The sequence below is a fragment of the Galeopterus variegatus genome, unplaced genomic scaffold (assembly GCF_000696425.1).
Source record: "Galeopterus variegatus unplaced genomic scaffold, G_variegatus-3.0.2 Scaffold1374, whole genome shotgun sequence".
In the NCBI taxonomy this organism is placed as follows: Eukaryota; Metazoa; Chordata; class Mammalia; order Dermoptera; family Cynocephalidae; genus Galeopterus; species Galeopterus variegatus.
Genome location: NW_007727485.1, coordinates 361,862 through 374,651, shown reverse-complemented (window position 1 = coordinate 374,651; position 12,790 = coordinate 361,862). Strand labels below are relative to the sequence as shown.

The 12,790-nt window shown below is 39.3% G+C and overlaps 1 protein-coding gene across 1 annotated transcript in view; it reads left to right on the top strand.

Annotated features, from left to right (window-relative positions):
• Positions 1–12,790, top strand: part of DCBLD1 (discoidin, CUB and LCCL domain containing 1) — a 32,190-nt gene that overhangs the window by 8,212 nt on the left and 11,188 nt on the right. The window contains exons 6-7 of the mRNA XM_008576626.1: positions 1,269–1,341; positions 7,550–7,683. Of these exons, the coding sequence (XP_008574848.1) occupies positions 1,269–1,341; positions 7,550–7,683 (207 nt within the window). The remainder of the gene's footprint in view (positions 1–1,268; positions 1,342–7,549; positions 7,684–12,790) is intronic.

Genomic DNA, 12,790 nt, shown 5'->3' with positions numbered 1-12,790 from the left:
TCCCTCCCTCCCTCCCTCTAGAAATGAAGAAACTGAATCTAAGAGGGATTATTTGCAATATTCAGGGTCACACAGCTAGCTAGGTAGTGCCGGAGCTTGGGTTACCCTACCCCTGACACCAAGACCGACCCTTCGACCACATTACATGCCATAACATGTTTCTGGAAAGATTCTTAAAAAATGACTGTTAAGTAAATGGAATCCTAATTTTAAAATATATCTTTTTTTTTCCTTATTGTATAAGTAATTCATAACTAACATAGACCGGTACTGTCCCATATAGTAGCCACTAGCCACATGTCATTATTGAGCACTTGAACTTCGGTGAGTCTAAATAGATATGTGCTGTAGGTATAAAATACAGCCCCAGATTTTGGAGACTAAGTTAAAGAAAAAAAAAAAAGAAAGATTTCTTAATTTTTCCTGTTCATTACATGTGGAAATGATAAAATTTGGATATACTGAAAATTCCTCACAATTCTACTCCCAGAGAAAATCCTCAAATATTCTTCCTTGTCTTCTTTTTATCCATAGAAGACATAAATTGTTACGTATTTTAGATATTTCTTTTTTATAAAAATGAGATCATACTGTATATAATGTTTAGAAATTTTCCTTTTTTCTTTTTTTAAATTTTAACTTACACATTGTAATTGTATATACTTACGAAGTACAATCTAATATTTTGATGCATATATATGTTGTTTAATACTTGGGTCAGGGTAGTTAATGTATCGGTCATCTCATGCATTTATCTTTTTTAATCTTTTTATTTATATATTTATTGCTTTTTTTTAAAATTTTATTTTGTCAATGTACAGTATGGTTGATTATTGTGGCCAATTACCAAAATGCATTTCATGCATTTATCATTTATATGGCAAAAACATTTAAATCCTCTTTTCTGGCTGCTATGTAATATGCAAAACTTATCTGTTAACCTAGTCACCTTACCGTGCTTCCTTTTTTCTTAAATATACTTCTGGGGCATCTTAAAATCAAAGTGCAATGGAGAGACTCATTGTTTAATAGAGTTTGTGGTGAATCCTTATATAAACCAAATAATTATTGTGTAAAACTTGCCTTCAGATTAACATTTTAGATCAATCTGTATTTATACAAATCAGGCTTCTGATTTACTATTTAAGCAAGATATTTCCACATGTTCTATGGAGGAGAGAAAATACTTTTTAAATTTAAGTATAATTTAATACTTTTTTGTTTAAGTATAATTTAATAACATAAATTCTTTATTTTTCTTTTTCTAGCAAATTCTGTCCAGCTGGTTGTAAAGACATAGCAGGAGACATTTCTGGGAACATGATGGATGGATATAGAGATGTAAGTAATTGAGGGTAATGGCAGAGAGGGAATTAGAAGAAGTAAGTGCTGGTTACCCTGCCTAAATTCATTACAAAGTAAAGTCAAATGCGATATACAACTCTAGGTAGATGCATGATTCTCTCCTCTCTGAGAATAAATGAAATGAAATAATAAGTATAAAAACCAAGGTTTTCCATGCACTCATTCCTATTTCTAGCATTTCCAGTTAAGCATACTGTAAATGAAATGAAAAACAAAACCTGAGTATTATTCCATCTCCTTTAATAAGAGGTCATAGATTTGCAACCATTTTACTGTAATTTATTTCTTTCTTTTAACATTCCAATTGGTTCATGTTATAGAGCCAAGGACATGAATAGTCACATCACAGAATAGGGACATTGTGTCTGGTGCCACTGAAGCCATCTGCCCTACTCTATGTATTATTCCCCTTCCTTCCTGAATCCCAAGTTCTTATGCTTAATGAGACTCTCTGGGTTATTTATGTTGATCCCAGAGAAAAATCAATTCCCAGGAAATCATTTTTCTAAACTATATACCCTATCTCCAAATACATAATTCTCCATTTCTTTCTGTTTACAGATTTCTGTCCTGGAAATCTATTACCTGATTTTTAAAAAATTTACATTGCTATTTAAAATAGTTGGATTTACCGACTGGCTTGTGGGAATTGGCTTGAGTTACTGGAAATGTGAAAATCTATATAATGATGGAACTATTCTAAAAGTTCTGCCATGTGTCTTCATGCATGGCAAAAATTAGCCTTTATGTATACATTCTAGGAGATGGATAATTCATTGTGGTTGAGGGGGTGGCTTGACTTTAATTTTTGCTTGTAGCAAATCCTGATTCTGGGAATGGCAGGTTTCACTATCTTGCTTTTTGTTTCTTTTTTCCTGTTATTATCTTTACCTACAAGATTAACACAGGATTTCATTTGGCCTATAAATTGTATGAATCTTAAGTGATTCACACTACCTCAGTTTGAAAATTTACTTGGCATAAGATATTCCTGAATGATCAGGAAATTAAAAGTTAAAAATGATCAGAGGAATAAAAAGTTGAAGTATAGATTTTTCCCTAACAGTAGAAACTATTTATTTATTATTTTCCTGTTGTGTGAAGTAACTTAAGAATTACGTACAATAAGAGAGGTAGCATTGTTTTATCTTACCTTAGGTATTTATCTTGCCTTCTCCTGTTGGAGCTCTCTCTTTCAGTGTAACAGGTAAATGGTTTCCTGCATGGTAGGTCTGAGTACATGATCTCCAAGTGCTGGCAAGCAAGTTTCCTGCTTGACTCACTAACTGGTTTTGTACCATTTGCTTTTAGGATGATTTTATGTAGAGGGAAGTTTTGTATTTTGAAAGCTAATTTTTTTCAAAGAAGTCTGATTAGTGCCTTTTTTGTGTGTCTTCATATTATGGGTGTATTAGATATTTTTTGCTGCATAACAATATTGCTACAAACTTAGAGGCTTAAAACAACACATATTTATTATCTCTCACATTCTGTGGGTCAGGAGTCCAGTCATGGCTTGGCTGGGTTCTCTGCTTTAGGGTCTCACAGGAGTGCAATCAGGATGTCAACCAGGGTTGCAGTCTCACCTGAGGTTCAACTGATGTAAGATCTTCTGAGACCACATGATGTTGGCAGCATTCAGTTACTTCTGCGTTGTTGGATGGAGGGCCACAGTTTATTCCTGGATTTTGGCCAGAGGCCACATCACCTACTTGCCATGTGGGTTTTCCTAGTCCAGCTGCTCGCTTCCTCAAAGCGAGCAAGGGAGAGTCTCCTAACAAGACAGGTTATAATCTTATGTAAGTTTGTCATGGGAGTGGTGTCCCATCACCTTTGCCATATTCTATTAGTTAGAAGAAAGTCATAGCTCCTGCCCACGCTCAGGGGAATTACACCCAGGGGAATACCAGGAGGCAGGGATCATGAGGCTTATCTTAGAGTCTGCCTCCACATGCCTTCATCTTAGAAAATGTGTTCAGTTGTAGCAGGTCTTTTCTGGAAGGGAATAGTCTTTTGCACAACCAAAGCATATCCTGTAGGTAAGCATGACATAATTTGTAAAATAAGTTGCTAGAGGAGCTGTTAAAGAAGCAGGTGCTCTGTGTCAGAGAAGAATATGTTGTCTTAAAGAGGTATTGTAGAAAAGGCATTGGTTTATTCTACGTTACTTGAAAAGGCAGAACTAGGATAAGTGGATAAAAGTTTAGGGAGGCCAATTTCAGTTGCATGTAAGGAATAATTGAACATTGCAAAATGAGATAGAATGTCTCAAGAAACAATGAGTTCCTAATCATAATCTGCACTGGAAATGTCAGATGCAGATGTTAGAACCGTTTGTCAGGGATAGACTGTATATGTGTGGGAAGGGGTGCTGCAGGGTGGAGATGGGGGTGGTCTGTCAGGAGGTATAAGCAGGAAATTGTAAAGGTCTTTTTGGATTCTTAAGATTCTGTGATTCTGTTTCCTTGACTGATGAATTAAGGCATCCGTATTGGTGTTTGCTTCCCATGCCAGCAAAGTAGTATGGGCTTCCCTTTATGATCTGCCTTACCTGCCCCCAGAACAGCTTTTCTCTCGGCACCTTCTCCCAAGCCTGCTGACTGTACCATCTGCTTTTAAGTGGAACACATCACTTAATTTGTTTCAGTAACTCTTCTTTCCCAAAAGTGTTCAAGACGTTTTGTAAAATAAAGACAGTACATATGCATAGTGTATTCCTGGTTTAGGTGGAAAAGGGGAGAAACTGGAGAAAAGCCTGAGGGAAATACATTATAGTAGTGAATGATTATCTCTGGGTGATGGCAAAATATTGGCGATTTTTATTTTATTTTTTTCGTATTTTCTAACATTTCTGTAATGAATGAATATTACTTATATAAAGAAATGCTATTAATATGATAATTATGAATAATGTGGCAACATAGGAACAATTCATATGATAGGAGTAATATAATTTAAACTTTAACATTTTACCATCATTCCACCAACATTTAAAGCATGTGCTTATGGGCCGGCCCGTGGATCACTCGGGAGAGTGCGGTGCTGATAATACCAAGGCCACGGGTTCGGATCCCATATAGGGATGGCTGGTTGGCTCACTGGGTGAGCGTGGTGCTGACAACACCAAGTCAAGGGTTAAGATCCCCTTACCGGTCATCTTTAAAAAAAAAAAAAAAAAACATGTGCTTTATGCCGCCTTACCGTTTTCTGTTCATGTTTTATTAAATGCAATCTAAAATGTTTACTTATATATTAAACTTCCTTTTAATACATTGTCATCAATACTTTTCAGTACAGGTTGATTTTTCCTAAAGAAAGATTTAAGAAAATGCTTCAATTCTGGGATGATTTGATAATCGCTTGGAAGGTTATTTTAGTCTTACCTCATGCTAATTGGTTTGGCCATTTTTGTGGCTCAGTGAACTTCAGAAAGGTTTATTGTAGATAATACCATACACCTGTGAGTGCCTGAGCCATCATGTAGGTGTTGGCGTTGGCTGTCCATTGTATACCCTTTCCTGAAAAATTTTTACATTTAAATTATTTCATTGAGTTAATAAATTTTCTTTAAGGCAATTCACTAATTAACATAGACCAGTGACGTGGCTTTCCTATATTTGCAGTTCAGTGAGACTTACACCTCAAAAATCGCTAGAGGTTGGCCTCTTAGCTCAATTGGTTAGAGCAGTGTTGATAACAATGAGGTCAAGGTTTCAGATCCACACACTGGCCAACTGCCAAAAAAAAAAAAAAAAAATTGCTAGAAAAATCAAAGTATAAACTGTACAACTGTTCAAAAGCAAATTTTTAAAAATCAGATTCGAGTATGAATTTTAAAAATTATTACCCCCAAAAAACCACAACTTATATAAGCATAAGTGTCAATCTTGTTAAAGTTGGTTGGGTGAGGGAGTGATTTTTTTTTTTTAAAGGAAATAACCCTGAAAAGACTGGTAATTTTATCATAATAATATGATAGCCATACCTGGTGGCTATTCTCTTGGAGGGCCTCTGGCTTGCACTTAATATTATGGAAAAAGGTAAGCTGCAATTAAGTAAATTCCATAAAAAGGATATATACCACTGGATTCCCTCAATACTGGGTACTGTGGGAAATGAGAATATTTGTTGGCCAGTGGTGCTGGTTGGTCCTGTTCCTTGCTGACCTGTGAACCTGTCGTCTGATAACCAAGGAGGCCCTTAAACATGCCAGGTCCAGTGAGCACTTCTATGTAGGGCAGGGCTCCTGGGATGAAGACCATCTGCTGGGATGAAGACCTCAGACAGAATTCCAAGGAAGACAGAGGATCCCAAGGACAGTGGGAGTAGATGCCCAGCAGAACACTGGATTGTTTATGTTTACATGCTGGGGCTTAGAAAGGGAGATAGGCCTGCATGGATCCTATAAAAGTACACTGGGTACCTTTTAGAATCACAAGGTGACAACCCTTCAGAAAAGATACTAGACAACATCCAGTTCAGCCTTTTCATTGTCCAGATGAATTGGGGAGCAAGGTCAAGAGCAGGGAAATGACGTGCGCATACTAGTGGAGTAAGAGTCAGAGCCAGCGTGTCAAACTAAATTGTTGAATTTAAATTCAGGACTTTCCCTTTACAATTGGCTCCTCCATTCCGTACCCCAAGAGTACAAACCAGTGATGAGAAAGCTTTTTAATGAGTAAATTGAGGAAAAATAATAATTCTCATAATTCTCCTTCTCTTCCTCCTTCCTCTTTTTCTTCCTCTTCCCCCCAAATCAGGAAGGGTAGTTTCTGCATCTGTGTTTCAGCATATTTCTTTTCTCTTGTGAAGTCTTCCCTGGCTTTTTGGCTATGATAGTAGTTATTGCAAAACTGACTTACTTTGCCAAATCTAATCTACTTTGGGAAATATGAACTCTCTGAATTGAAGGTCACAAAAATTCTCATATTGCAACAAGATTAATTATAAGGTCCTCCTAATATTGTAACCTAAATCTAAGGGAATTTTTCCACTGCAAATAAGATAAAGAGCGTTGTCATCAGCACAAGGAAATTCCTAAGTCTACTTGTTGAGACACAGGTTCATGAGCTGCTTCTCTTTTTTGGCATTAGCTGTCATGGAGAAGTGGAGCATAGCTAAATTTTGTTTGGAAAATGATCTTTCTCAGCCTCTCAGTCCTGGGCCTGACTGCCTTATTATCCTCCCACACAAGCCTGTGCTTGGGGACCTATGGGACTAGGCATTCCATGGAAGAGTCCTAGTTGGTTCTATAGCCCCACTTCCCGATGGAGCCAGCTCCAGTTCTGCAACCAACTCTCTGTTCATCAGAGCCGGTCAGGTGCTCCTTCCTGGTTTGTCAGCACGGTCAGCAGCCTGTGGGAGCCTCAGACTGGCCATGCAGGGTGGAGCAGGCACCGGCTGTTTGATTCTCTGAGGAGATTCAGGAAATGAGGTGGGGGCTGTGGGCCCTGAGCTGTTCATCTTCCCTCTAAGAACTTTGTCAACTAATATGTACCAGTTGGTTAGAATGCAGCCGTATAACTCCAAGGTCAAGGGTTCAGATCCCCATTCCAGCCAGCCACAAAAAAGAAAAAGTAAAAAAAAAAAAAAAAAGTTTTCTGTCCCATTTAGTGTTCTGTGGCTGTCACTACCATTTTGGTTTTGATGTCATGTTAAATCTCACACTTAATTAAAAAACGAAGCTGTGGTATGGTAGATTCACCTTTTCAAATGATACTTAATAAGTGCATCTAGTAACCTCAGTATAAGAAACTGGATCTGATATTTATTTCGGTTTAACAAGCCGCCCCAAAATTTAGTAGCTTGAAATAACAGCCATTTTATTTGCTGATGGGTTTGTGGGTGAGCAGCTGGGGCTGATGGGCTAAGTTCTCTTAGCCTGGAATTGCTCCTGAGGCTGCCATCACAGGGCAGATCAGCTGGGGTGGATGGTCTATATGGTGGCTTCACTCCCATGTGTGGCAGTTGGCTGGCCTGCGTTATCTGCAGGAGAACAAAGTAAGCCACAGGGTCCAGTTCAAATCAGTGTGCGAGGTGACTACACAAAAGCATGGCCACCAGAAGGTGTTATTCTTTGGGGGGCCACTACTATACATTACCACAGACACAAAACAGAAAACTCCAACCATATTTTAAATGTGTTCTTAAGTTAGCTGTGAATGATGATGTTGCTGTGTTTCAGACCTCTTTGTTGTGCAAAGCTGCCATCCATGCGGGAATAATTGCAGATGAACTGGGGGGCCAGATCAGCGTGCTTCAGCGGAAAGGGATCAGCCGATATGAGGGAGTCCTGGCCAATGGTGTGCTGTCGAGGGAGTAAGTACTTGTCTTTTGTTCTGAGTGGAAGGTAACCCTGAAGGCATAATTAATCAGCTCACAGTTTCAAAAGGACAGCAGGGATGTGATACCAAGGGATTCTCAACTGGGAAAAATATGTGTGAGATCTTAGAGCAGCATTTATGGTCTCTCTGTGGAAGATAAATGTAGCAATAAAAAAGCTCAGTGGTTATGCTGACATGTAAATTAAAAGGGCACCCATCTGAAGCCCCATGGCAGAGGAGTCTTTTTACTCTCGGGTGCTTTAGTGGTAGAAAATAAAGGTTCATTTCTTTTTTGTTTTTTACACCTTCGGTAAATTACTGGTTATCTTCAGTACTACCTAAGATACTGATGGAGACAGGGAACTGAAATAAACCCCTGCAGAACCACGGAGCTCCCTAGAAGATTCCTAGAGACAATCTCTTAATGATGAATCTTAGCTTGGAAGTGAAAAAAGATGAAAGTTTGTTAACATTGTTAGCTTCTTGGTTTTGTGTCATCTCTGTTCTTTTAAGTCCATAAGAAAAAAATTTGTCAATAGCATTAAACAGGTCAGCCTAAACTTTTCATACTTTCAGATTTCCTCAGCCTCTTGAAAGTAGAAACTAGAGCTGTGTAGAACTCATTACAGGGCCACCACATGGTACAGACCACACATGTGGCAGCTCTGAGTGGTCAAGTGGGTGGCACCCCTCGAGTGGAAACCAAGTGAGGGAGAAATGCCCCCTCGCTGCCTGTTTGCCCCTGGAAATGTCTTTCTGCTGCTGCGACACTGTGTTTTTCTTGGACAGGTTTCCACCTGGTCTGGGTCCCAAGAATAAGGCATAAGACAGAGGCTATAGGCATTTTGGGATCCAGAAGTGGGAAAAAGTAAGTCAGGCCCTATATCTTCTACCATTCACGAATCTGTGTGAAGATCTCCCCCTGCCCTGGCATTTTGCCCTAGTCCCCTCTTGCATGCAGAAAGAACGTGATCCTCTTTTACTGTTCCATTCTCACAATGCATTGTGGACCACCTTATCTGGTAAAAATCACATTATGGGTGGTGGATAAGTTCCCAAGTCAGCATTGATAATATTTCCCTTCCCCCTTCTACTTTTTATTTAAATGTATTATAGTTAGCAATGTTGTAGGTCAAATAGGTGTCCTGACCACAAGTTTTAACTTTGTTTTTTTAGGAAAATATGTTTTAAGTTCCAAAGAACCAATTTATGAACTCACAAGTAAACTTTGGGACTGAAACGTATTTCATGATACGGGGTGTTGGCCTGCGCTCATGGGAGGGGATAGGAGGCAGTGACTGAGTTAGGAGAGAGGTCGATTAGGTCACCTCATGAAGGAGGCAAGCCTTGGGTTTGGTGGGAGTCAGGAACAGGCTTAGAGGAAGTACAGGGGTAGAGTCAAGGCCCGAGGAGGGACGCTGGGGAGGAGTCGTGGTGAGCATTGGTACCCCACGCTCACGGCAGCAGGCTGGCTGGTGGGAGGCTGAGGAGAAGGCAGAGCTGCTCAGTGGCAGTTCCAAGCTCCGGGGCCAGGCTGTGGGTAACTGGAGAGGGTGCTCCAGTCTAACTCTTTCACAAGCAATGCAGGCAATGCTGTGTGTAGTCCACAGAGGAGAAGACATTTCCTCACCTAGGACAGGGAGCACACCACACGCTTGGACGTGCAGCTTACCTCTCAGTAGTGGTGTTCTCCGCCTGCAGTGGCCTTCCCACTTACTTTACTTCTCTAGATAGGATTGTCAGCTGTGAGAGCCACAAAGTGTTCTTTTCGTATTATCTGAACATTCAAAGACAGATTAGTCTCTAAGTTTGTGCCAAAGTTTAAGATCTAACAGTTTAGTAACAGGATGCCTTTAGAAATTAAAGTCCTTTCTCAAACAAATAAAATTATACATACACACACACATATTTTCTCCACATCTATATTTACCTCAAACTCTTTAAAACATTAAAATTTTATTTTAAAATTTGCATCTTCATTTATAGTAAAATCAATTATTTATTCACAGTAAGACTTTAAACGTCAGCTTGACCTTGACTTTTGAGGCTCTATTTCTTTTTATGTTTTTTGATGGTTTCTTCTATTGATACACGGGTGCTATTTCAGGAAGATAATAGGCTCTGGCCTAAATTTGTTGGAACTGCTATCTCCCAACAAATAGGAATGAAAACTGGCCTTTGGCTTTAAATTTGTGTTTTTGGAAACTCTTGCCTATGTTTGCATATATTTGAATGCTTCTTTTGTAGGAAAGTAGGATAGTAAAAAGTTTAACTGTACTCTTTAGATTTTATTTTACTTTTGAACAAAAATTATCAAAACTATTGAATCAAAGTAGGCTTTATGCTCTCAATTACTTCTGCATCAACTGGACCTAAGACAATACATATAATTTTTATATAATTTGAAATTAAACTTCCATGCAAAAAGAAGAGTACAGAAATATAAACTATTGATAAATTAGAAAAAGCTTTGCTCCATATTCCATATAGTTATTTGAACCAATTGTCTGATTTTTGTTTTGGTGGGAGTACCTGGAACGTCGGAGTTATCTCAAGGTCCCTTCCTCGTTCTAGCTCTGAGATTTTGCACTGTTCTTTTGCACTGAGCAAAGAGTAAATCGTATGTTAGTACAGTCTCTTCCACTCACTGAGATTCCCGGATCTTCAGGGAGCAGTTGTTGTTATCTGTGTTGTTTTGTTGTTGGGAAACCACTCTACGTGCGGTCATTGAACTTATGTTCCCACACATGGTTGTTTGCCATTCAGGAAAAAACACAGAAGGAAGCATTGCAGCTGAGGAAGAAGGGGTCCCAAAGCAAATAGCCAGGGCTCTTCTGGGATTTATCCTGGGTCAGGTCACTTCCTTGATCTGAGGAGGCCAGAATGGAATCAGGAAGGAGTGACCTCATCCAGAGGATGATGGCTCTGACTGTCAGAAGGGGAAGCCTTTCTTTCTGTTCACATCAGACTTTTCTTGAATGCTTCTGTAGCCCTCTGGGAGGCTTCTTTTTTCTTTTCTTTTCTTTTCTTTTTTTTTTCATTTTTAAATAATTTATGCTTATGATTATCGTTATTTTTTACATTCTAAGATGTTGCAGAGCAGTTGAGGGGAGGGAGAGAGGAGAAGAGGGTAGGGAGATAGCGAGGGGGATGAGGACAGAGGGAGCGTGGGGCTTGGTCAAGGCCCGTGACACCCCTCTCATTCTGGCAGGGGATCCCAGGGGGCTTCCGGCAGAGGCTTGGTAGTCTTCGCTGGACTGGATGCAGACATCAGAGGGGTGTGGCTGACACCCTCTGTGTGGGAGGCTTCTTATTTCTGTAATTGGTATGAATTCATTCACCCTAATGTGTGAATGCTTCAGAACCCTAACTCTCCTAGGGTATTTTCATTTTTAAAAGAGAAGGCTTATTTACCTATAGAATTCTTTAAGTGGTTGGATTTAATTAATTTAGTAAGTGAAATGGAAAAACATATTCTAGCTGATAATGGAGGAAAACCAGGCAGAGAGCTATTAGAAGGAGAGCTTTTTTTGATGTCTTCTTCTTAGGGGTAACTCCAAATTTATTTTTCTTTCCGTTATTTATTCTCTTTGATCAACAACAAAAAATAAAAATTTCGATATTTCATGGCAGTGGAAGCGAGCTTAGGGCTCTCAGGGTTGCAGTGGTGTTATTTGGGGCACATTTCATGTGTAACATTTAGTGCAGGAACACCAGAGAAAATGAAAAAAGTCAGACAAAAAAGAGACACTAATTAAATCTTAATAAAAATTTTTAAAAGGTTTGCAACAATGTGCAACATTCTTTAACAGTCAGGAGAGCTAGGTCCTTGTCCCAGTGTGGTCGCTAACTGTGACCTTAGGCAAGTCTCGAGTGGATCTGAGTTTTCTCATGGGAGGAATGATTGGTGCCTGCATTATATTCAGTGCAGACATTATAACACAATCTTTATTTAGAATGCCAGGGCTTATGGAGCCTGAGAACAGACAAAGAATGTGAAAGAAAATTAATTCCAGAGAGTTTTACTACCTGTTACTTCTGAAAAGAGCTTTTGATGGTAAGGTACTTATTCTCTTGGCCAGAGTATTTTGAGATCTCTGTATGCCTCATATTTTAATTCTCTCTCTATCCATTATTCTTTCATATAATTCAGAGTTAAACATTTTAAATGATAAGTAATACTCTAATTGTAAAATGATTGTTTGTTTTTAGTGGCTGGCCGATACAGGGACCTGAACCCTTGACCTTGGCATTACAAGGCAGCGCTCTAACCAATTGAGCTAACCGGCCAGCCTCTGATTGTAAAATAATTAAACACAGCAGTGGTGTCTACCTTTTTGTGTTTACCTCAGTATCTAATATAGTAAGTACTATGCACATAAAAGAAGCAATGAGAAATCCAAATTTTCCATTGATTCTATGTATTTTTTACACCACTGACTTGGTGAGGGATTTTTTTAAAGGGCAGATATGATCTTGGGTCTTAGGAATCTCTTCTGCACTGACGGAGACAACTACAGAACAAGGTTGATTCAGTAAGTTCCTCTGTGAGAGTGATACAAGGTGTAGAACCACAAGTGTCAAGAGGTCAGAGGATCGAGGCCAGAGGATTGATGCCAGACGGAGGGCCCAGGCCAGGCTGGTGAGATGCTATGCATTTTCTCCAGAAGCAGGAACTGGTTCATGACTTGGTGCTGGCTGTTACACTAGGTTGGAGTGTGTCTGAGGAGACAGAGACAGGGCTGAGGCTGTCCCTGGAGCAACATTTCTGGGGCAAGACCCCTTAGGAAAAGAATAGAGAAGACAGCTGGAAATGACATGCTATTTCTTTTAAAAGTGCCCAGGCTTCCCCCTTTCTTGTTGACAATGAAAAACAAAGTGGGATGCTTTAAGATGACTGCTAAAGCAAAGGGAGATTTCAGGGCAGTAATCCTTTCTGCCTCCATCATCATGTATTAATTAATGGGGATTGAAAGTTGTTCCTGAGACTATTTATCTGCACATTCCTTCCCGATAAATATGGCGTGTTGGAAACTGCGCAGGTTTTGATTCAAAAGCAGTGTCTCAGAGTCCTGGGCCTTGTCATCTTGATGAGTTTAGAA